This window comes from Primulina huaijiensis, chromosome 6 (genome assembly GCF_012295235.1).
Source record: "Primulina huaijiensis isolate GDHJ02 chromosome 6, ASM1229523v2, whole genome shotgun sequence".
NCBI classification, from domain to species: domain Eukaryota; kingdom Viridiplantae; phylum Streptophyta; class Magnoliopsida; order Lamiales; family Gesneriaceae; genus Primulina; species Primulina huaijiensis.
The window spans coordinates 22,246,189-22,269,618 of record NC_133311.1 but is presented as its reverse complement, the minus strand read 5'-3'; the positions used below and the strand labels follow the sequence as shown (position 1 = coordinate 22,269,618).

At 35.8% G+C, this 23,430-nt stretch overlaps 3 protein-coding genes across 17 annotated transcripts; 1 reads left to right on the top strand and 2 right to left on the bottom strand.

The window, feature by feature from the left end:
* Positions 1-1,823: 1,823 nt before the first annotated feature.
* LOC140978378 (zinc finger BED domain-containing protein DAYSLEEPER) lies at positions 1,824-6,687 on the bottom strand. 11 transcript variants are annotated; one of them, XM_073443346.1, is made up of 6 exons: positions 6,330-6,687; positions 5,996-6,085; positions 5,107-5,334; positions 3,918-4,789; positions 2,287-3,240; positions 1,824-2,125 (listed from the first exon to the last, which is right to left on the bottom strand). In XM_073443346.1, the coding sequence occupies exons 1-5, from the start codon at positions 6,337-6,339 to the stop codon at positions 2,320-2,322; spliced, it is 2,121 nt and encodes a 706-aa protein (XP_073299447.1). In that variant the 5' UTR covers positions 6,340-6,687; the 3' UTR covers positions 1,824-2,125; positions 2,287-2,319. The 11 variants fall into 11 exon arrangements, with proteins under 11 accessions (XP_073299447.1, XP_073299446.1, XP_073299449.1 ...); XM_073443345.1 differs by having other exon boundaries at positions 2,113-2,167; XM_073443348.1 differs by having other exon boundaries at positions 2,113-3,240; positions 5,996-6,089.
* A 1,327-nt stretch (positions 6,688-8,014) lies between these two features.
* Positions 8,015-12,854, top strand: LOC140978377 (uncharacterized). Its single transcript, XM_073443342.1, has 6 exons — positions 8,015-8,411; positions 9,611-9,753; positions 10,316-10,459; positions 11,065-11,250; positions 11,819-11,943; positions 12,450-12,854. The coding sequence occupies exons 1-6, from the start codon at positions 8,207-8,209 to the stop codon at positions 12,673-12,675; spliced, it is 1,029 nt and encodes a 342-aa protein (XP_073299443.1). The 5' UTR covers positions 8,015-8,206; the 3' UTR covers positions 12,676-12,854.
* Positions 12,855-13,318: 464 nt separating this feature from the next.
* On the bottom strand, positions 13,319-21,701 carry LOC140978381 (protein Dr1 homolog). 5 transcript variants are annotated; one of them, XM_073443364.1, is made up of 6 exons: positions 21,650-21,701; positions 21,207-21,268; positions 16,328-16,417; positions 15,134-15,228; positions 14,059-14,127; positions 13,319-13,667 (listed from the first exon to the last, which is right to left on the bottom strand). In XM_073443364.1, exons 2-6 carry the CDS (start codon positions 21,259-21,261, stop codon positions 13,497-13,499), a joined length of 480 nt encoding a protein of 159 aa, XP_073299465.1. In that variant the 5' UTR covers positions 21,262-21,268; positions 21,650-21,701; the 3' UTR covers positions 13,319-13,496. The 5 variants fall into 5 exon arrangements, with proteins under 5 accessions (XP_073299465.1, XP_073299463.1, XP_073299464.1 ...); XM_073443362.1 differs by lacking the exon at positions 21,650-21,701 and adding an exon at positions 21,408-21,616; XM_073443363.1 differs by lacking the exon at positions 21,650-21,701 and adding an exon at positions 21,443-21,615.
* Between the last annotated feature and the right edge of the window lie 1,729 nt (positions 21,702-23,430).

The window sequence follows — 23,430 nt, the reverse complement described above, 5'->3', positions numbered from 1 at the left end:
AACTTAATTATTTTAAATTCTTAAATTTAAAATAATTAATCTTAATTATCATCAAATAACAAATGATTATGTTTATCATTACAATTTGCATGGATATATCCTACATGAAACACTTGTACGTTCAATGTATCATCCTGACTCCTGCAGTCTTATTCTATTTTATGCAAAGAACATTTCTCCCATTTTCCAGAACAATCTGGATCCATTATAAAATTAAAATCCCCGAAATGGTTATAGCTAGAGCTGGAGTGTCATTGTTAAAGGCCGCCCCCGATATTTTCTACGACGGTTAATTTGAACTCATTTGTTGAATCACATTCTAATTACCTTAGACATGATGAATTTAAAATCATTGATCTCATTCGTTGAATCACATCATAATATTGTTGATTTAAATGAGTGGTATAAAAAGATTGATGCTTATTCAGCTTGAACGGAAGATGGGATGAACATGATTCGGGTTCTTCACCTTAATAAAATCTAGCATGCATAGGAACTTGGTCGATTAGCGACGAGATTGAGAATAGATCTTAACGGGAATGAATTCCTCATCGTGTGCATTTGGGATGTATGGGATTATGTGGTCGTAACTGTGCCATATCGATGGGTCACAAGCACAAGGTTTAATTTCCCCCCGTATGTAGATGAATGTCTCTCTCATGTCCTAACCTCGATGCTGAACTTATTTAGTTCAAAACAGTAACTTATGTGCGACACCAACTGTTTGTTCGTTTGTCTAGTGCTACGTCTGTGACCACGACAAATGGTGGCTCGCCTCTCGTAACAACCTCTCCCAATTTAGTGCTTGTGAATTCTGGCTGGCAGCGGGATCTATTTTTGGGACCATGCATATGCTCAATGCAATCCTGAATCGGAAGCCCAACTTTACTATGTCTCATACTTCTTCATATCACCGTCACATCAAATGTTAAAAAATCTCAATTTTTATAAAATTCTTCCCACTATCATAAACTCACAAAACAATTTTTTGTTGAGCCCCACCAATTAATACATTATACATTATTCTGTATTTTTTTTACCATCTTTATTTATAATTTTCATTTATATAATATTATAAATATATTTTTTTTGTACTTATTTTAATTAATCTATTAATAATATATATTAGTTTTAATAAGCTTACAATAGATTTCAATTTAATACTTAATATATAATTATTATTTTATCTTAATATGTAGTTTACAAAAAAATAATTTGATGAAAATATTATTGAAAATTAATTAATTTAAAGTGAATTTTTAAAAAATAATAATTGAAAGTTTTTTTCAGAAAAATAATGTTGAAAACATAAGTAGGAAAAAAAGTAAAAACGCAAATTTTTTTTTTTTTTGAGTTTGGGAAAACAAATTAAAATATTTAAAGTTGGCGTGAGACCCGCTCGCAAGAGAAAATTGTTTGAACCCATTGGATGCTAAAAGCCAACCCCAGCATTGCGGATACCCTTATTATGCATATTAGTTCTCAGTGTGTAAATTTTTTAACAATTACACGCATCATTGGAGCATATACAAGTGTGTAGCTTATTATCTGCATAATAAATTAGTGGCTATATCCACAAACAAGCTTACAGAGGCACTTTTGGTCATTTGAAGGCTAGAATATTGGCTATTCCATTACTGCATGCTCGCAATGTCAGGATATCTGACTTTAACAATCTATAATGTACCTGGAACGTATTTATATTGAACTATAATTGCAGTTGCCTCGGTAAGGATCCTTCCAGTTTGTTAGTTCTACGATGATTTTATAGTGCAGTCAACAATCACCATTGTTTCATTCATCATCGCATTAGACAAAACTGCTAATATATTTCATAGTAAATACCAAAAGCAGACATTTGGCATATAACTATAAAAAGTCTATTATTCTTTACTTCAGCGTACTAACAAGTTAGGAAGATGTATAAAACAACATCCAATTCCACTTGTATCGAAGAAAAGAGTTGATTTTCATCAACATTTCTCGTTATGTACAGAAACAATTACCGTTCCATTGCGTTTCATGTCAACATAATGACCATACCATCGGATTTTAGCCCATCACATTCCATTTTGAACATAAACTTGTAAGAACATGGAGCTGGAGCAGAGGTAAGCCATTCCGACTCCACTATATTACTTTTATGAGGTTTCCGTCGAATCATGATCTATATATAAGTAAACAAATTAACAATAAAAGTGCAACTGTTTTGCTAGATTTGAACAGCTAAAAGGTGTGTGAACTACATTTATTATCACGACAGAACAAGTAAATTAAGGGTGTCACCTTGTCATTATTTGAACTCCTTGCCAATTCAAGTTATCCCTTTTGTTTTCTGTCAAAACTTCTACTGCTGCTCTCCGTTGCTGAAGCAGCCGCAAGGTCCACAATCCTTTCACAGTCAATCTCGGTCGACTTGTAACTCAGCTTGATTCCACTTTGCAACCACGACCTTACACAAAGCAAAGCTTTTGTATCGCGGTGGGGTATAGAGAACTTTTGCTGATCAATTTCATCGCCCCTACTACAAAATATGTCTTCAGGAGGCACGGCAGTTGATTGCACGGCCAAGAAATCTCGAGCCATTAAAGATAGCCTTGGATATCTTGGACAATTCACCTTCCACCACTCGAGAACATCTGTTTGTATTGGAGCAGGTTGCTCGGATAAATATTGGGTAAGCTCATCTGTAGCAGAGTTCAAGCTCGCCCTTCGTTTCTTACGAGCAATTTCCTCAGCAAAAGAAGTGCTCCCATCGGTTTCCAGCTCTTGAGTAGTACTGTATGGATTGGGAATAGATGGAAAATATCGACTGGAATAATTCCTACTGAAATGATTTCTTGCCTCCTCCATATAGCTTTCAGAGTTGAGGCTTTCGGGAATGAGCTCAAGTTTTATTCGTGGATCAAGAACTGCAGTCATGTATATGAATACATTGCAAACCTGGTCACTGTAATTTTGCGCCTTGATGCACATTTCTTCAGCAGCACTCTTGAGCCAATCAGGGCTTTGCCTGGAGTCTTTGCACAATGCAAGCGTCTCAGAAATATTCTCCATGAAGAAGAGAACCAGGCCAATGGTCAGTTCTTTATTTGTGCATATGTTATTAATGGTCTTATAAAAGGGTTCAAGATATTTATGCATAATTTTAACCACATTTTTCTCGGCAGAATTCAGAAGCAACCTACTACCCAGTTGTTCCTCGTACTTTCTGATAACAGTTTCCATTGATTTACCAGCCTGAAAAAAAAAAAAAAAGCCCCTTTATTGAAAACTAGTCCTCAAAGGATATTTTTCTGCTCTTTTTTCCATCAAAAAATTTTATATTTCAGAAGAAATGGTTGTCTCTTCAGGACTATAAATTCAACATTACTCAGCAACACTGATTTAAAGTTCTTGAAATGTTAACTTTATGAATACAGGCAATAGTATCCAGAGCGCTATATCATCCAGCTCTACTCACTTGCTAAAAAGGAACCAACCAGATGAAGTCAGTGTTTGAGCTATTTCATATTACAGATCCTAATAACTATAGACAAGCAAGAATAAGAATGGCGACCAGTTTTGCAAGTTTTTGTGACTGCAGATTAGTACCTCAACTCTGGTATAACTAGTAGCACTAGTACCTCACAAAGAACAGTTCACGGTGGCTTCTTGTCGGATCTCTCCAGAACTTAGAATAATTTATAATTAAACAGTTGTCTGAATATAAAATTAAGACCAAACACTTGAGGAATAAAAGAAAGTGAGAGGACAACATTACTGAACTACAATATTAAGGAACAAAGAAAGTGAGAGGACAACATCACTGAACTAAAATTTTACTGCAAAGTTCTCTTGCTTATTCTATGGCTATCAATCTAAACAGTGCCACTGAATTCAATTTTCATTGATTAAGAAAACACAACAGTATGTACCTTGAATGCAATATCAAGCATTTGGTAGCTCCCACTCCACCTAGCCGAGGCATCAAGAGGAAACTTCCAGTTCCCTTCTTGGTATGCCATAGTAAATTGCACAAAAGCATCAGAGATTTCCTTTGATGAATTTAGTTCCAGCACAAACTCCCTAATCTTCAAAATTACAGACTTGGTAGTACTTAGTCCATCATTTATGATTGAATTCAGAGTATGAGCAGCACAAGGGATATAGCAAAAGGCAGGCACTTTCTGACTGTCCATATCATCTTTTAATGTATGACATGCTTGCAAAGCACTAGGACTATTATCATGGGTACAAGAAAGAATTTTAGACTCAATATTGTAAAGCCTCAGAACTTTCAATAGAACATAATAAATTTCAGGCCCCCCACAGGGACTTGGAATGTGACAAATATCAAGGAGAACTTTCTTAAAGGACCAGTTTTCATCAATCCATTGGCATGTAATCCCCATGTACAGAAGTTGTTCGTAGGAAGTCCAGAAATCAAGAGAAACAGAAACCTTGGGAGGAACCTGCTCTACCATTAACCTCACCTCTTCTTGCATGCTTCTGAAAATTTCAAAGAGAACTGTTTGGAACTTTTCCACAGGCCAAAGCTCAGCCGATGGATTAAGAAATTTAAATGCATTTGTCAGCCACTTCTCGGCAGAAGTAGTCGTGGGAAGAGATGCTGAAATGAGCCACTTAATGAGCAACCAGTTCAAATGATCCAACTCCATTGAAGGTAACTTAGCATGAGTCGGAGGCTTCTTAGCAACTGTCACAAGCTGCAGAGTAGGACTGTTGGCAAAATCCCCTATTTTATCATAGCCTGGATGTCGATTGCTGAGATGCCTACCCAAATTTCCTTCAGCACAGAGAGTCAGGTTGTCAATATTAAGGTACCATTTCCAGTTAAATGCAAAATTTGCAATGGTAGCAAACCAAGGTGATGTGCTGGTTGGATTAGCAGGAAGAATAAAAATTCAGTCATAACTTGGAAATTAATTTGAGTTCAAATCTCAACATCTATTTGAACTCTAGCTGATAACACACCATTCACATTGATCCTATGGCAGAAGTATTCAAAATGCCTATGCTCAGATGCCAGCTGATATCTGGTTTAGTTAATGAAACGTAGTTTTCAATGAACTGAAAAAGGATAACGACAGTTGAGAAATTAACCAGTTGCAGTAGCAATAGAATAGCTTTGTCCACAAATTTTGCACCTTCGACTCTTTCCATCTAGTGCTGTTTCAAAATACTTCAGATAGACTGAAGTCATGGTCTTTTTCCTGTTCTTTGACATGAGAACAGTACTTCCCTTCTCTTCCGAACGTAGCTCTGTATCCACTAGATCAATGTTGGAGATTATTGTGTTCATTACTGTCCCAGGCTTGGGATCCGAATCTGCTATATTCAACAAAAGAAATAATGGTTTTAATAGAAGAGGGAAAAAAAACGTAACTGTGAGGTAAGAGCGTAAACTGGAAATCCAAGTGTCTAAAGTGTTATTCTACTCCAATATAGCAAGGTTACCTTTAAAGTCAAACCATAAGAAATTAAATCTTTTCTAATGACTTCAATTGCGAATTCACATCACCCTCTCCAATAAACAGTTTATACCCATTCAAATCTATAATTTATATGTATAAGTTCCACCTGGCATTGCCTGCTTTATATGCCTCAAAATCCAATTATCTTTACTATTATTGCGATAATTTCTTACAATGGCCCAGATATAGTGTATCAGACAAAAAAGCACTTGCTTTAGGGAAGTTAGAATAACAGAACTCAGAGATGAGGATGCAAGCTCTCGAGTCATTGTTGAGATTATTATTAAGTAGTTCTGACATCATTATACAGGAATCTTCTTTTCATTATTTTCTTATCGTAGCACCATCGAAGCATGTTAACACCAAAGGCAACGACTTTATGATCCAGGGATGAGTAATGTAATATAAGCTTAACACATATCAACATCAGGAGCATTCGAACAAGTTGCAATTCTTTGGCAAATCGTTCAAATATAATCTTTGTATAACGCACGTCCATATTAAGAGAAAATGCTAACCTCTTAAGCTTTGATTGGTACCGTTGTCATACGAATCATTGACGCTCCAATCCATCACAACATTAGCAGCAATCTTTCCACCCACTATACCTGTCTGAATTAAAACCCACAACTGAAATCATTAAACAGCTTAATATCTCAGAATTCTCATCAGTGGGCCGACCCAAATAGCGCACTCAGGTCAGCCAATCAAAATGAAATCTTTTAAAATTTTCAATCAATCGTTTAAAAATGCAAACTTTTGGCCTCCGCTCAGCCCTTAATTAAATTCCAGGCTGTTACAGGTTCTCATCTTATCTTATATTCCAAAAGACGGACAGACACAGAATCCTACCTGAACTCATAATCACCTGCTCAGAAACGGATTGAATTAGACAAATTCAGGGAAAATTAACAAGAACGTGAGATAAAACATTGATCCAACAATCTAAGCGGAAATCGGAGGAAAAACGGCGCAGCAGTTGTACAGAAGTCAAACCAATCCAGTAGAAGGGGAATCAGGCGGAAGGAAAGATAATTAGAAAGAAGAATAAGAAATGGGCAAAGAAAAATGGAGGGAATCGGAGAAAGTGAATGAAGTCGTTGGGATTTTTAAATAGATTTTGAAGCTAAGCTAAGATAGTTGCCTCAGAGAGAGCCAGATCTTAGCCGCCGCCGAAGCCGTCCAACTTCCCGGAACTTTGCCTTTCCCCAAAAAAATTATTTATTTATCTATTTATAATTATAACTATCGAGAGTACATGATAATATATATTGGTATAATTATATATAATATATAATATAATACCTAGTAATCGTGACACAAATATTATATTTTTTATCTAATAAAATACAATGAGAAATTCCTATTATTGGTCATGATTTCATAATTTCAAATGAGCCCACGAGCAAAATTTAAGCCGAAACACTTTAAGTCATTGTTCAATTAAATCATAAAACTTTTATGACAACTCATAGAGATGCGACTCGATTCATTAAGTATTATAGGTTTTAACTATGAGTTGAATCAATCGTCTCATATGACACATATTTCAGTTAACTATGTACATCTCTACATTACACATATTCATTACAAAAAATTAAAGTATTTGATACATCATATATCTTAATACATCATCTTATAATTCAATCATTTAAAAATTAAAAGTAAGACCACTCCTAACAATATTATATTTTCTCGAATAACTTTGTTGCATAAAGTCTGTTTATTACGATTTACCTAACTAACCTATAGTATTGCAATAATTTAAAATTTTAATCAATACGCATTAAATAATAGTGATTGTGCTTCTCATCATCATAAAAAAAATATAAAACGTGGTAGAAACTACAAAGTATTAATAAAAAAACAATTTAAGAAAAATTTACTTTTCATAAAACATTAATTATTTCTAAGTTGATAAGCAAATTTAATTCGATAAATTTAAATAAGAGTAAATCTTCTACACGTTAACTTGATTTATATATAAAATAAAAATTATTAGTTTTGTATGAATATAATATATATTAAAATTAAAATATATGAAATAATCTTATAATTTTTGTGTTTAAATAAAAGTAAAAACTTATGTGAGACTATCACACGCGTCGTATTTTGTGAGATGGATTTTTTATTTGGGTCATCCATGAAAAAATATTACTTTTTATGCTAAGAGTATTACTTTTTATTGTGAATATCGGTAGGGTTGACTCGTCTCATAAATAAAGATTCGTGAGACTGTCTTGAAAGAGACATACTCTTAAATAAATACCCACACAATAGCTAGCCAAGAAAAATAAAGGGAATAAAAAAATGACAAAAACTTATGTGAGACGGTCTCACGGTCGTATTTTGTGAGACGGATCTCTTATTTGGGTCATCCATAAAAAGTATTATTTTTTTATGATATTAATATTATTTTTTATTATGAATATCAGTTGTATGATAAGAATATTATTTTTTATTATGAATATTAGTGGAGTTGATCTTCTTTAAAATAAAGATTGTGTGATCGTATAATAGACGTGATCATAAAAGAAAGTCAACACACACTCAACACACACACGACTCGTTTTGGCAATGAGTTAATTTTGGCGTACGACAATGGCAAAAGATCTCATCTCGCATCTTAATCATCCATTGATTATCGGCAGAAAATTGCAGTCTCTCTCTCTTTCAGATTGTTTGTAGAAGACTTGGGGGAGGGAAGGATCGTTGCTGTATTGGGAGACATGGGTTGCTCGTTCTCGGGTTTGAACGCCTTATACGACGCCGTTAATGGTGGGGGAGATGTGTGGATCAACGAGAACCGTTTCAGGGTTGTGAGGCAGCTGGGGGAAGGTGGTTTCGCCTACGTTCTCCTTGTCAAGGAGGTTCTTGCTGAGCCTTCGAGCACTGGCATTGCGAAGAAGATCAAGGACCCTTCACACATTTCTGGTACTCACTGTTCTGTGATTGAATTATTTGTTTGTTTTTGTTATTATGCCTTTTACTTAGTTAAGGTCAGGATCTGTCAATTTGGGATTGATTGGATTCGCAAGTTTTGATTTGAATTACATGGTAAATGTTTTTTCCTTGTTAGTGAGATGTGGTTCTGAGTTCTTAGATTCGTTGGTAATTGGTCTGATTCAATGTCTTGTTCTTTCTGGTGGTGGAACTGAACTGGAAATAGTTAGTCTATCTATGCTAATAGTGGTGTGACTTCATTAAATTTGCTCAAACTGATGAATTTTATCAATGCATAAATGTATTATTCATCAAAAAGAGATGATACAATGGTGCCATTTTATTAGATTCTAGGCTGATCGGTGAGTTTTCGGAATTTGCACTTGATCGCTTGTCCTTCAAATAAGCAATATGCAGATCTTGCTCGCTTGCTAGTCTATTCTGGAAGATGTTGATAGGAGCGGCCAAATGCATTAGTTCTCGGGGCTAGGGGTCACATTTATACTTTTTCCATTAACGAGCCTGTGGATCAATTATTTATGCAATTAGCAAAACCTAGCAAGGGTCTGATGATGTTTTCAGATTCAAGATGATATTGCCTCTGATATAATTACAAAAGCTATATATTCATATACCAGATAAGTACATCAAGTTACAATTTCAGTAGAGATTGTTGTAGTATATTTTTGGTGGAGAAAAGAGTTACTATTAAGCCAAGGAGATACAATGCAAGTGATTCTGGTGAGTTTCTGATGATTGTTGAGTTGTGTCAAAAGTTAGCTTCTTTTTTTTTATTTGAGAATAAAAGTTAGCTTTAAATGTATAGAGGTTTGTCATCAATATAGAATAGAGATGAAATGGGACCCCGAAGTACTCTTACTATATAAATTAGTTAATGCATCTTAAAGAGACAATATAATGGTATTAGAAAAAACTTCAAACAGAAAGAAGCAAATGAGGATTACCCTAAGGATCACTCTTACCATTTTTTGCAACGTATATCCGCTGGAAAGCTTTCTTGTGATGTCAAAATGGTTGCAGGGTGAGGAAGGAAGGAAATCATGAGAATCGGGCATTTGCCAACATTTTTATTGCTTTTTTCTTTCTGCTTTCAGAAACGATGGTCGTTTTGAGCCAATGACACTATATAATCACCTGATTGGTACTCTTCTGGATCGTTTTATTTGCAGATGATGGAACATATGCAATCAAGAAAGTTCTCATTCAAAACAATGAACAACTGGACTTGGTAAGAGAGGAAATTCGTGTTTCATCTTTGTTTAGCCACCGCAATCTGCTTCCTCTTCTTGATCATGCAATAATCGCAGTCAAGGTAATTTCTCTTTGATCATTTTTTCCCAAGTCGTATATTAACTCTTTCACAACAGTAATATAGTGTGTTTAATTTTGTAATTAAGTGGCTTACACATGTCTGGGGTCTATGCATGGAATAGTTACCTCTACATGCTCTTGGAAAAAAATATGCAGTGTTGAAATGCACTATATATCTTTGTTGTTTCACAAAATGAGGGTGATTGCATGGATAGTTAGCACATCATTTGTGGAGAAAACAGCAATCTTTTGAAGATTTACTATTTTCTTTTTTATTTTTGAGCCTTGGGCCATCACAGGCCTTAAAGGAGCAAACTTCTATTTTGTATTGATGCTGAAATTATAAACAGCCCAAAAAGCATATGTTTGATCAAACAATTCTTTTGAAAAGTCAATTTGGAAATATCCTGCTAATACTTTCTGAAGTAAAACATGCATAAGAACATGGTTGTTGCATTTTATTTTGGATGTCTACTTAAACGTGCTAGTAGTTTCTGCATACTAAGTTCATTATTCATCATCAGATTGCTTGTTTATATCAAAATATCTTTTTAATTGGCCAGGTTACACAAGATCAATCCTGGAAAAATGAAGCGTACTTACTGTTTCCCGTCCATTTAGATGGAACATTATTGGATAATGCCAAAGCTATGAAAATCAAGAAAGAGTTCTTTTCTACCTCAGATGTGCTTCAAATATTTCGCCAGGTAGATAATGAAAATACTCCTGCCTTATAGGTTTGATGGACTGTGCTTGCAACATGTACAACTAATGAGCTTACGATGCACATGAGTTGTTTTTGTGCTTGTTGACAAAGATCTATTCACTTTTCTTCTAAGGATATGTTTGAAGCAGCATTTTCTGTGTATAATTCCAAGCGTTTCAGTCTCATGACGACACAAGTGGCACTATTTTTCTAGTGGAAATTTATATTTGTGCTGCGTGTCTGTTTAAGTCTTGTGGCAATAAGCTACATAGGTACTATGAACTTAAACCACTACTTTTGAATCAAAATATTTCCTTTACATGTCTTTATCAGTGGCTGTAGTGTTTTTCTATGTAGAGGCATAGCTGCTTATGTTATGTTTGTCTTAAATAATGAAAATTCTTTTGTGGTATATTCCAGCGTCTGTCTCCTTTAAACATGCTATTTGGGCATTTTTAAGTAAACACAAATTTTGAAGTGAAATAATACTTAAATTTATAGATGTTATGGTGACTATGGTCGGTGGTTTCCTGAGCAGTAAATTATTGTTCTAATCTACTTTCTTTCTCAAGAATGATTAAAATTACTGAAGAAACTGTTAATCAGCTTTGTGCAGGACTTGACCATATGCACAGTTTTGATCCTCCATATGCCCATAATGATATCAAACCTGGCAATGTCCTTTTGACCCACAGGAAAGGAAAGACACCTATAGCGATATTAATGGATTTTGGAAGTGCTCGTCCTGCAAGAAAGCAAATTCGTTCTCGTTCCGAAGCGCTACAATTGCAGGTTCCTTTTAGAACTTCATATATTTCATGGATTTATGTCATTAGCTTCGTGTCGAAGGCAGTGCTAAAAGCCCAAATTACTGGTAATGGCTAGGTCGTGGTAATCGCAACTGCTTATCAGACATCAATACCACCCAGAATGAGCGGCAGTCAATAATAGTTTTGCAATAAGTTGTATTGTATTTTGACCATATGTGAATTAATATAAATATGTACGACTGCTACATTTTCTAACTGTATTATTTGAAGTACGAAACTGAAAATAACTCTCGAGTTTGAAAATATCAGTTCCACTTGGCAGAAAGATAAAACGAGTGCAACTAATAAGCAAGAGAAAGTTAAGGTATGAAGTTTGAAATGAAGGGAGAGTGGGAGAGCTCCAAAAAGGTTCCAAGGAAAAGAAATGAGTGTGTGTGTGTGTGTGTGAGAGAGAGAGAGAGAGAGAGAGAGAGTGTGTTTTTCATAGTTGGTTTGTCAAGCTATCTCAATGTGCCAGGTTTGCATCTCGGGCCTTTTTTTTGTGGTTAATCGGGATACTTTGATTTGATCTGTGTTTGTTTGTTACATAGGAATGGGCATCTGAGCATTGTTCAGCTCCTTTTCGTGCTCCTGAATTTTGGGATTGTCCTAGCCATGCAGGCATTGATGAGAGAACTGATATCTGGTCATTAGGCTGCACTTTGTTTGCAATCATGTAAGAATGTTTTCTTCATGTCTGGGAACTTTTCATCTTATTTTTTGAAGAAACCTAAGGTCTCCTTGTTCGTGAGCTATGCTCATTGTGAAACCACTATAATCATGAATCATCATTGATATTTGTGCCAACAGTAGAGATCAGATTTTGGGTTTAATCCCAATTTCCCAGAGAATTTGAAAGTTATTAATATCTTAAGAAGATTATGTAATACGAGTGAAGGTTTTTAACTCTAGCGTTGTGCATAGAAAATTTTAGCCAATCTTAAATTGTATTGCTGTAAGTTTAAGAAGCGAGTCAAAATTGGATATGTAGATGCTGCTAGGAAATAAATATAACAAATGCAACATTTATGTGGGAGAATTAACTTCTCTATGGCATTTGGGTCACTTCATCGATAGGTTGCTTTGGTATTAATCAAGTTAAATACAGTTTATCTTGTCACGAAGTTGTGGTGTTTGCAATTCTTTTAGGTCTTTTGCTTCATATGTGAACGCATTTTGTAGGTATGGTGTATCTCCATTTGAATTTGCACTTGGAGAATCCGGTGGTAGCATGCAATTGGCCATTGTAAATGCCCAAATAAAATGGCCAACTGGACTTACTCCTCCTTATCCAGAGGCATTACACCAGTTTGTAACATGGATGTTGCAGCCTCAACCCGCTGTTCGACCCTGCATTGGTGATGTTATCATTCATGTTGATCGGCTGATCTCAAAATTTTCAAATTGAAGGAATAGAACTGGACAACTGTTGGTTTTTGTATCTCTTAATGTCGGGTTGTACTTTGTAGAGTTACACAAATGTTAATTATTTGTTGGGGTGCATTTCAGATGCGCTGCGATAAGTTTTGGAAAGGCCGTTTCTTTAGCAACTCTATTTACACACACCCAAATCTATAATATTAATTATGTTTTCTTTCAAAAAAGAAAATTTAAGAATGTATAAAGGTTAATCGAATGGCGGCGTATGTTTTAAATTAACAAATACAGGACGATTACAAATTTGTAGTTCATGTAAAGGGTGAGTGAGCTAGTTTAATCTCTACGTTCACATCGGGTGACAGTTGTTTGTTTCAGACTCGTTTATATACTAAACAGTAAACACAACGGGACTCAAGGTGTTAGCCTACTTTTGCACCGTTTGCCGCTAATGGAGAATATGAGAATAAATATTCATGAAATCTTGTTAAAATCAAATGGCATCTTACATAAAATGGTGAAGACAATGTATTATTATAATTAATTAACTTTGATATTAACTTGAATTTTTTTATTCATCAATATCACCATTATATTATTTGGCCCTGAAAGAAATATATATCAAGGCAATTGATTACCCACCAGTAACTAAAATAGCACATACGGAGACAATCTTGAAAGACTGCTTAAAGAGGCCAACAAATTACCTACTCACATATACATAAGAACATCGTACACAGCAGACCCCTCTATGTTATGTAAGAACCATTGGTACATTATGCAAGGCTAAAAAAGAAATGCTGGAGTCGAGAATTCTCTAGTAAAGAGTTCCAGAAAACTTAGAAATATAAGTTAGCTACTCAAACTTGGTCGAGTCTCTGAATCTGATTGCTTGGGAACCACTGTGCCTCCATTCATTCGAGCACGTGCCTCTGCAAACATCCTCTGTTGCTCTACAAGTGCTTCCTCTTCGGTCATTTCAGCTCCGTTGCTCAATTTACCGCTTCTCATGGTATCCTGAGTCTAACCATTCACCAACAAGCAATAAAAGTCAGTATCTTAGGAAGGGTAATTACATTTTTCCCATGAAGCAAATCATTAATGTAACTGAGCATACTCCAGGAAGAAAAGCCGACACAAAACCGACCCAGAGAGTCTATCCGCTATAGTCAGGGTCAAAATTTTAGAACACTATATCTCCCAGATTTAGGTGATTTTATAAATATAAAAATTGCTTTTTTATATAATTTCATAAATCTTTTCCTTTTATTTTCTTTCTTCCAACCCTTATAGGCCAAAGTAGAAGTTATAAATGTCAGGTGAAAAATGTACACTCAGTAACTCGACATTTAGCAATCTAGAGTTTTTTAAAAAATACAAGGTCCAAGTCTGTGGGAGAGGGAGTCAAACTTACCATAGTCTCAAGCCTATGTTGTTCATATGCGGCATAAACTTCTTCAATATACTCTCCAAAGCCAAGAACCTGAGAAATAAAGACAAGGCAAATCTAGGTTATTGAACAGATAAGAGAATTTAGCACCAAAGAAAATAGATAGGAAAATCTAGGTAAGAAGGTAAATTTATTCGGGGGATTCACTGATATTATTTGATTAAATGTACTATCAGATTAATATTTGGAGCCATTTCAAATGCACCATCCAGCCTACAAATAAAGTATCAAGGAATCATACAATAAGATCCATGTCATATTGCACCTCAAATTTGCAAAAAATTGGCATGCTTTACACCGAGGCGATTTCATGTGAAAAAGAAACCATAAAATTGTCTCAGACGTTTTATCATAAAAAAAAGAGTAAGTTTGAGTAAAAATTTATGTTAATATGTTGATCAAACTGAAGTTGTATTCGGGAAATATGACAAAATCAAGAGTAACACAGCAGATGGGCGTCTGCAATTATTCTATTCTATTCAAGTTGAGGAAAACAAAGAAGGATAACATTAACTACTAAAACATTTTTGGACAGATGCTTCTCAATTGCTTCAGCCAGAAATGCTTTAAAACGTGTTGGCAGGATTCATGTGGATCTCAGTGTGCACATAATCCACCATTCCTCAAGAAAGTCTTTAAGTGAAAGTCAAAGGCGATTATATCAAGTCACGTGGCTAATTTTAAAATTTTCAATAATCAAAGATGCACCAAAAAAATTTCATAAATGCTACTGCAGCACAGCATATGGCATGAGAAAATTCCTAGCTTAATACAGCAGCTCAACGTTGAATAGATGTTAGACAATCAGTAGAACAAAATCACAAGATTCCAATCCAGAAATGATTTTCAGCAAAAACGAAGAACAAAATCAGAAGATTCCATTTCAAAGGAACATATATCACAGATGACAATAACCCAAAAAAGCCCCTTTGACCATTGGAAAAAAAAGGCCCTTTGAGACTTTATAAGATGTTGACTGCTGAAATTCAATCAACAATAATCATAAGAGTTGAAACCGAAAGAAATACTAGGGTAGAACCTCTAAAGCCTTGAGTACATGTTCTGGTGCAATAGTTCTTTTGTCTTCCCTGTTACAAACTTCATTGGATTCTGATGAAATTAGATTGATAAATTCTGCGAACATGAAAATCATTTACCATAAATCACAAGATAGAGCTTGCAAAAATACTGCATAAGAATTGAAAACGACAATAGACAAATCAAACTTTGGTCCGCGTTGAACTATATCAGTTAATAAGTTGGTTGAGAACTGCACTGAAGCACAGATAAACATCACCTACTCATAACACCATCAAGAAACAAACCTCAAAAAAGAGGCCAAATTTAATATTATAACATCACTTTTTCATGGCTTATTTTTCTTTTCCTTACTTTTTTGGATCATGGCGATGGTGCTTGTTGGAGACAATGCACTGAGAAGTAAACCAACAACAATAGATAGGTAACTAATTATGCTGACAATCACCTTGTCAGCATCCAACATTTAATTATTTTGACTGTTGGCCAACATTTGATTATTCTGACTGTTAGACCCCGCCTAGAAAGGCCATTACAGGGCCTTGGGTCTGACTGGAACTTTCAAAATGAAGCCATCATAATAGGTGGAATGGGCTTAACCCACAGATTCACTTAAACGATTGGACAGCTGGGCCATTATAGGATGTAGATCACCATTGGTGCTAGTAAAAAAAACCCATGGATAAAAAAATCATTTGTACATTTAAGATCCATGTTTACATCCATCAAATCTCATTACCCATTCAATGTCTTCACGGAAAAAAAATACAATTTGCAAGAAAACAAGATAACAAGTCCATCTTAGTCACTTTCAACAAAAATGAGTCATATTTCGCCCAAAGTGTATAAACAAAAGGAGTTATAGTATGGTTAGGAGCATCAAATGCTGCTCACTTCGCAGAGAAAAGTCAATTGATATGCCATGGTTGCGCTAATTATTAAAAAGAAGATTCAAGACATATGGGGTTTTGTATCTCTTGATTATGATGCCAATCACATCAAAATCATGTAAAATACGAATTGATCCATAAGTGCTAAAGCAGTTAATGAAGTGCACAATTTAATCGCTTAAAGATATTACACACTGAATTGAAGCAAATCTAACAATAATTGTTTAACTTATACCCAACTGAAAGTAAAAGAAATAATGAACGTCCAACAGAATTAAAATGAAAAACAAACACCAAACACAAACCTACACAACACTCAATCAGAAGATCCTGAGCATCTCTTGCTACGCGGACATCGGGGGGCAGCATCTCTTTGATAATTTTTGTCATAGTCGCTGCAAGAAGAATATCATTTATGTATCTTGTATGAAAACAGTACCAATAAAGATGTAACAGCAACTGTGTTACTATTTAGTAACCAAATGAGTTTACAAAGACACTCCAGATTGTTTCGTTAAGGCTATATAACAGTGATCAGGAATTCGAATAAAACACAATACTCACTTCATACTGTTGGTGACATACGTGTTAGTGGAACAGGCTTTTAACAACTTACACGATTTATTCTAAGAGGAAAACTATATAAGTCAATGTCTTGTTTTCTCAATTCAATTTTGTACAACTCTTTTGCAGGAGACATTTTCTTCTCTTTGAACGGAGATTTATCATTACAGCGTAATCTTCTTGTTTCTTAACATGGTATCAAAGAGGAGGATTTCGATCTTTATTTTTCGTTGAGATCGAACTTTCGCAATCAAGTTCGGTGTTGATATCAGCTCGGCGATAGATTTGTTGAATATCTCCAATCGAGACATTGTGATATTTCTCTTTTGCGAACAATCTAATCGTACTCTGGAACAGATCTGAGAACTGATCTCCTGAATTGAGCAGCTCAATCAATGGCAACCACAGTGGCTTTCAATGATCCTATGTATATTCATTCATCAGACACACTTGGTATGAATCTTGTAAATGAAATGTTACTACGCACTGAAAATTATTGTGTTTGGAGTAGAGCAATGCTTATTGCACTTCGAGCAAAAAATAAAATTGGATTTATTGATGGAACTTGCAATAGACTAGATGTTGGCCATCCTACATTGCATCAATGGGAGAGATTCAATGCTTTGGTCTTATCTTGGATTATGAACACGGTTTCCAAGAAGATTTTTCGAGGAATAGCTTATCCTACGGATGCTTAAGTGGTAAGGACTGATCTCAAAGAACAATTTGATAAGGCCAATGATTCACGAATTTTTTCATTGCACGGAGAAATTGATCAGCTGAAGCGAGGAATTAACACTATATCTGCTTTTCTGCAAGTTGAAACAACTTAGAAATGAATATTATTTTCATTGGTTGTACTACCATCGTGTGAATATTCTACAGCCAAGCAGTCTGTGGAGCATGAACAACAACAGAAACTGTTGCAATTTTTGTTGGGATTGAATTAGAGTTGTTGTCATATTAGAAGTCAAGTTTTAATGATGAGTCCATTAACTACAGTAGGACAGGCCTTTTCGATCATATCACAAGAGGAATCGCATAGATCTTTGTTTTTTGTTGAAACACCATCCTAAACATTCTTCTAATCAGAGCGAGGTACATAATTTGAGGAAATATGTGTTGAGATGTGATCATTGCAACTGGAATGGGCACACCAAAGAGACATGTTACAAGCTTATTGGTTATCCCCCTGATCATAAGTTATACAAGCCACAGAGGAGAGGATCGACCAAAAAAGTTTACAAGCCCCAAAGACCTTCTGCACATGTCAACACTTCTGAAGTTGATCAAAGAGATTCCTCACCTATTGGAACTGTCACCGGAAACAATCCTACAATCTCTGTATTTACTCTGCAGCAGTATGCCGAGATCATGAAGTTGTTAGGTGGCTGCAAAGTGCAACCCCCTACTGAACCCGTAGATAACATGGCAGGTACATCAAGTTCTATTGAAATTCCCACACATTGGATTATTGATAGTGGAGCAAATGAACATATGACTGATGACCTGTGCACCTCTTTATCTCTAAGTCTACAACAACTCCCACAAAATTTGTGAGATTGCCTACCCGTGGTCCGGCCCCTGTTACCAACCAAGGATAGGTACCATTCCCTGATTTTATTACACTTGAAAATGTTTTGCATATGGCAGATTTCAAAGTCAATCTTCTCTTCATAACCAAATTTACTAAAGACCATATTGCTTTGTTACATTTTCTTTCCTCACTTTTTCTTGTTTCAGGACCTCAACACTGGGAGAGTAATGGGGATTGGTAAAGAAATCAATGGGCTATATCACCTTGATACAAGCGTTTTTCCGAGTACAGAGTCTATCTCAAACCCTGTGTTTCCTTCATTTGATAACTGTTTGTTGGTAGTTCTACATAGTCTGTTACCCCTTCTCTTGGGCATTAACGTTTAGGGCATATGTCATTATCTATAATGCAGTTGCTTCTTTTTTGAATCATAAAGTTAACCTTCAGCATTGCTCTGTTTGTCCGAAGGCTAAGCAAACTCGACTTCAATTTCCTTTAATGAGTTTATCGAATTCATCTTGTCTATGATATATGGGGACCCTTTCATACACCCACATACAACGGGGAGAAATATTTTTTAACCATTGTAAATGATTTTTCTGCACACTCTTCAACTTTCCATCATGATCGTGAACTTTTTCTTGGAGATGATCATGTTTCCAACTCTAATTCTAATATTGATCACGATCAGCATGTACCTTGACCCCCACGAAGATCTGTACGTGCTACTGCACCTCCAGTATGGACAAAAGATTATTCTTGTCCAACTTTGTCTCAATCCAATTTAGCTGATTGTATGTATCCATTGTCACAATGTCTCATTTATTCCAACTTTTCTGACACATATCAAGCCTTTTTAGCTGCCATTTCATCCGATAGGGAACACACATCCTATCATGAAACAATTTCAGACTCTAGATGAAAAGTTGCTATGGATTTAGAGATGGCTGCCTTATAATCAAACAACACTTGGGAATTGATTGATTTGCCAGCTAGAAAGAAAGCCATTAGGTGCCGATGGGTGTATAAAATCAAGAGGAATCCGGATGGAACTGTTGATAAGTTTAAAGCCCGGCTTGTGGCTAAAGGTTACACCCAACAACAAGGAGTCGATTACCATGACAGCTTCTCAGCCACAGCTAAGATAGTTACCATTCGGTGCTTGTTGAGTGTGGTGGCAACAGTTATGTGATGGCCCCTTTATCAAATGGATGTCACAAATGCTTTCCTTCAAGGTGATTTAGATGAGGAAGTATACATGAAACTCACAGGGATATTTTGTTCAAGAGGAGTTGAAAGAATGAAGATTGCTTAGGTCATTGTATGGCCTTAAACAGGCTTCAAGACAGTGGAAGGCCAAGTTCGCTGGTGTTATGAAACAAATTGGGTTCATTCAATCCCTCAATGATCATTCCTTGTTTGTTAAGAAAGAGCTGCCCACATAACATTGTTAATAGTGTATGAAGATGACATTATTGACACAGGAAATGATGATGATCTCATTCTTGCATAAAAGAAATTTTTACACTCTCATATTCACCTTAAAGATGTTAGACCATTGAGATACTTCCTTGGCATTGAAGTAGCTCGTTCCAAGTCTGGAATCTATCTCAATCAACAAAAACATGTCTTAGAATTGTTATCGGATTAAGGGATGAATGAAGCTAAAACTTTTGGGACTCTTATGTCTCAACACAACTTACTAGTGCTGAATTAGATAAGGTAGCACAACAGAGTTCTTACCAAACCATTGAGGATCCTCTGCTATCAAATTATGATACTAACAGACGCTTGGTTGGGCGGCTGATTTATCTCACAATTACAATACCTTACTTTTGTTATGCGGTTCAAAATTTAAGCCAATTTATGCACACACCAAATAAATCTCGTTTGGATGTTGCTTTGCTGGTTTTGCATTATTTGAAATCTGCTCCTGATCTGGGAATTTTCCTCTCAGATGATAGCTCATTTGTCATCAATGCTTATTGTGAGTCGGATTGGGTAGCATGTCCCATGACCCGCCGATCCCTCACTGGTTTATGTATTAAGTTAGGGGACACTTTTATCTCTTGGAATGGAAAGCAAAGTGTTGTATCGCGATCATTTGCTGAAGTAGAGTACCGAGCAATAGCCACGGCTACTTGTGAAATTACTTGGATTGTTGGTCTCCTCCAAGACATGGCATCGAGTTACTAAATACACCGATTTTATACTGTGATAATAAAGCGGGGTTGCACACTGATGCAAATCCTCTCTATCATGAACGCACGAAACACATTGAGATTGATTGTCATTTGATTCGAGAAAAGATTAAAAATGGGATCATCAAAACCGATTATGTTCCCACCTATGCACAACTTACAGACATCTTTACCAAAAGTTTGGGTCGTGATCAACAAGAATTTTTTTCATCCAAGATTGGTGTCTTGAATCTATGTTAATCTCGAGAGGGAGTGTTGGTGATATACGTGTTAGTGGAACACGCTTTTAACAACTCCCGCGCTTTAGTCTAAGAGGAAAACTATATAAGTCAATTTCTGATATTTTTGTTTTCTCAATTCAATTCAATTCAATTTTGTACAGCTATTTTGCAGGAGACTTTTTCTTCTCTTTGACATGAGATTTATCAATACAGCAGAATCTTCTTGTTTCTTAACAGATACAAGCAAAAACATGATCGAATTCCTTGTTAAGTGTATGATGAGATGTTTTTCCACAATTTTTCCGCTCAGTTTCTGTGGTCCCATTTCCTTTTGATTACCTTTTTTAAATGCTATTGATAGTTTGGTCGCTAGCACATCTAGCTAGAATCATAAACAGCAATAGGTACGGTTTCGGTCAAACCAGTGGCAAATTCCAACTTAAGTTTAATGAAAATTGCCGTTATTCTGAGGGATGCTGATAAGCATAACAGTTTTGATAGTTATTTCGTGATACTCGGTAAAATTAAAGGAAAAAATCTATCGATAAGCATATACAAACTGAGAAAAACGAAATTTTCAACTTCGAAGATAAACAAAAACGAAAAACAAACAATAAGAGTAAACTAGGGGTAACAAGGAAAAAACGGGGACAAGACTAACCTTTAGGAAGCGAAGCATCCTCCTTAATCTTACCAACAATATCCATAGGTTCCATAATTGACCTTCAAAATCAGAAGGAATCAAGAAAAACTAAAGATCAAACATGAAAACCAACACGCACTAGTTTGAAAATAATATTTTAAATCAATAATTAATTCTATGAATTTTTCAAACGAAGAACTGTAAAATTTATTCACTCACAGGTGAAACGAAGGCTGTGAATCTGTAACACTAACAGGACAAGACGAGAAAAGGCAAAAACGGAGGAAGAAATTTGGTGCGAGATCAGAAGGTGGTGGTCGGAGTCGCGGGCGGTGGTTCGTATAAAAATGTGAAATAAACTAGGCCAAAGATTTCTCCAAAGCGCGTGACAAATATTCCGCGCGCGCGCGTGAGGCTAACTGGTAGAAAAGAATCAAAGATTGACACTGTGGAGCACGTACCGCTCAATCGCCTAGGAGTGTGCAAGATCATCGGAAAAAAGTCCTACTCTCTTTAAGCTTTTTTAAAAATAATGATAAAGAAAATACCTTTTTATATATACATATAAAAAGGATAATATCCTTTTTTCCACTAAAGAAAATACAATTTTTTAATTATGGAAGAAAATACCGATTTTTTTTATATTGTTTATGTTTCTTTTTGGCTCAATCCCTTCTATTTGTTTTTCGAGTAAGGCTCCAATTTTGTTTCCACCAATCATAACGCTCAATTTCCGTTCTGTCAGTACTCTCTTTAGCCATATTTCTTCACATAGTCCTCGAGAAACAACCTTGAACTCAGCTTCTGGACTACTTTGAGCTACTACCTTTGCTTCTTGCTACTCCATGTTACAAGGTTTCCATACACAGAAGTAAAATAGCCTGTGTTAAATTTTCTGTCCACTATGGATCCAGCCCAATCAGCATCTGTAAAAACTTCAAGTAGGTGCAATTGGGAATGGAAAATGAAAAAAAAAAAAACTATAATAATTAATACTAAATGCTCCTCAAAGATATGACCTCAATCCCAGAAGTAACCAGAAGGAATTCAAACATTAAACTAATAAAGGTGATATAAGTTTTTATAAAGAACGATTTTCATAAGAATGAAGCATCATCTTCAGTAAAGATTATGAGTCAATGATTGTAAGAATGAATACCCTTGAGATCTATAATGGACTGATATCCCCTCTCCCTCCGCCACTGCCCTTCGAACACACAAACATGGAGCATATAAACGAAGGGATATGCACAGTCAGAAGGCCACAATACACTGGCCAATTACCATCAACTACTGGACTACAGTTTGAACATGGTGCACCCAAAGCGAAAACAAACACATATATTATTTAAATTTTTATCTATGTCCGTCTTGAAACACAATGTTCCAAATAAAACAAAACTCTCAAAACAATAACCAAAGAAGTGAAGGTCAAAGAGTTGATCAAGATAACTAAAACTCAAAAACAAACTCAAATAATCTGATCGATCTTAGACAAAATTGCCCGTGAGTCTTGCATGCCCCGACTCCGCTTGAGAAACTGACCAGCTTCCGCAGCTTTTGCCGGAGCAAGTGACTGATCCTCGGCTGTTACACAAGGAAGAATGAGAGTCTCTCCCCAACAAATTAAACACACCCATTATTCAGCACAACTCGAATGGCCACGTTATCCACTTCATCAAGCCTTGATGATGAATGTGTCTGCCCTCTGCTCTGTGAACGTCAATTGCGAACGTTTCCATCAAATTCTTGAACCCAAAAGATGTAGATAGCTGCACAGCTGGCGGGGTGGTGGCCATGCACGATTTGATGGACTGGGAAATGGGATTCTTGACTTTGATGGTGGAGCTAGGGAAAACAAGGATGATGGAACCATATTCTGTGATTATTGGACGGGTGGGAATGGTCGAAGAGCTGCTGGCATCGTTCACTGTTTAGACTTTGTAGTTGTTTGACGGATAAACGATTATTGTAGTTGTCGATGTCATCTTTCACCTCAAGTCCTCAATAAACAATGATTCCTCATCTTTACGTCTGCCTTTGATATAGCTCTTGAACAAATTGGTTAAGCTAGGCTAGTGTTTTGGCCTTTTAGACCTCAGTTGAGTTGGTTTAGTCTTCTTTTCTTTTTGGTGCCTTTTCGGCCCCATCCTTGTGATTTTGGTGTAAGTCAGCTGGGCGACCTCGTATCTTTCGAATGTTTATGAGTAACAGGCTAAGCATGATAGATATAAAATAATAT

Excerpts from the sequence above, each read along its gene's own strand:
- LOC140978378 (XM_073443346.1), bottom strand. Across the intron at positions 4,790-5,106 it reads TTCTATTGCTACTGCAACTG|GAAATTTGGGTAGGCATCTC; the intron begins GTTAATTTCTCA and ends TCTGTGCTGAAG. Across the intron at positions 3,241-3,917 it reads TGCTTGATATTGCATTCAAG|GCTGGTAAATCAATGGAAAC; the intron begins GTACATACTGTT and ends TTTTTTTTTCAG.
- LOC140978377 (XM_073443342.1), top strand. The coding sequence starts at position 8,207 with ATGGGTTGCTCGTTCTCGGGTTTGAACGCCTTATACGACGCCGTTAAT. Across the intron at positions 8,412-9,610 it reads GGACCCTTCACACATTTCTG|ATGATGGAACATATGCAATC; the intron begins GTACTCACTGTT and ends TTTTATTTGCAG. Across the intron at positions 9,754-10,315 it reads ATGCAATAATCGCAGTCAAG|GTTACACAAGATCAATCCTG; the intron begins GTAATTTCTCTT and ends TTAATTGGCCAG.
- LOC140978381 (XM_073443364.1), bottom strand. The coding sequence starts at position 21,261 with ATGGAACCTATGGATATTGTTGGTAAGATTAAGGAGGATGCTTCGCTT. Across the intron at positions 16,418-21,206 it reads GGATGCTTCGCTTCCTAAAG|CGACTATGACAAAAATTATC; the intron begins GTTAGTCTTGTC and ends TTCTTCTTGCAG. Across the intron at positions 15,229-16,327 it reads TCTGATTGAGTGTTGTGTAG|AATTTATCAATCTAATTTCA; the intron begins GTTTGTGTTTGG and ends TCATGTTCGCAG.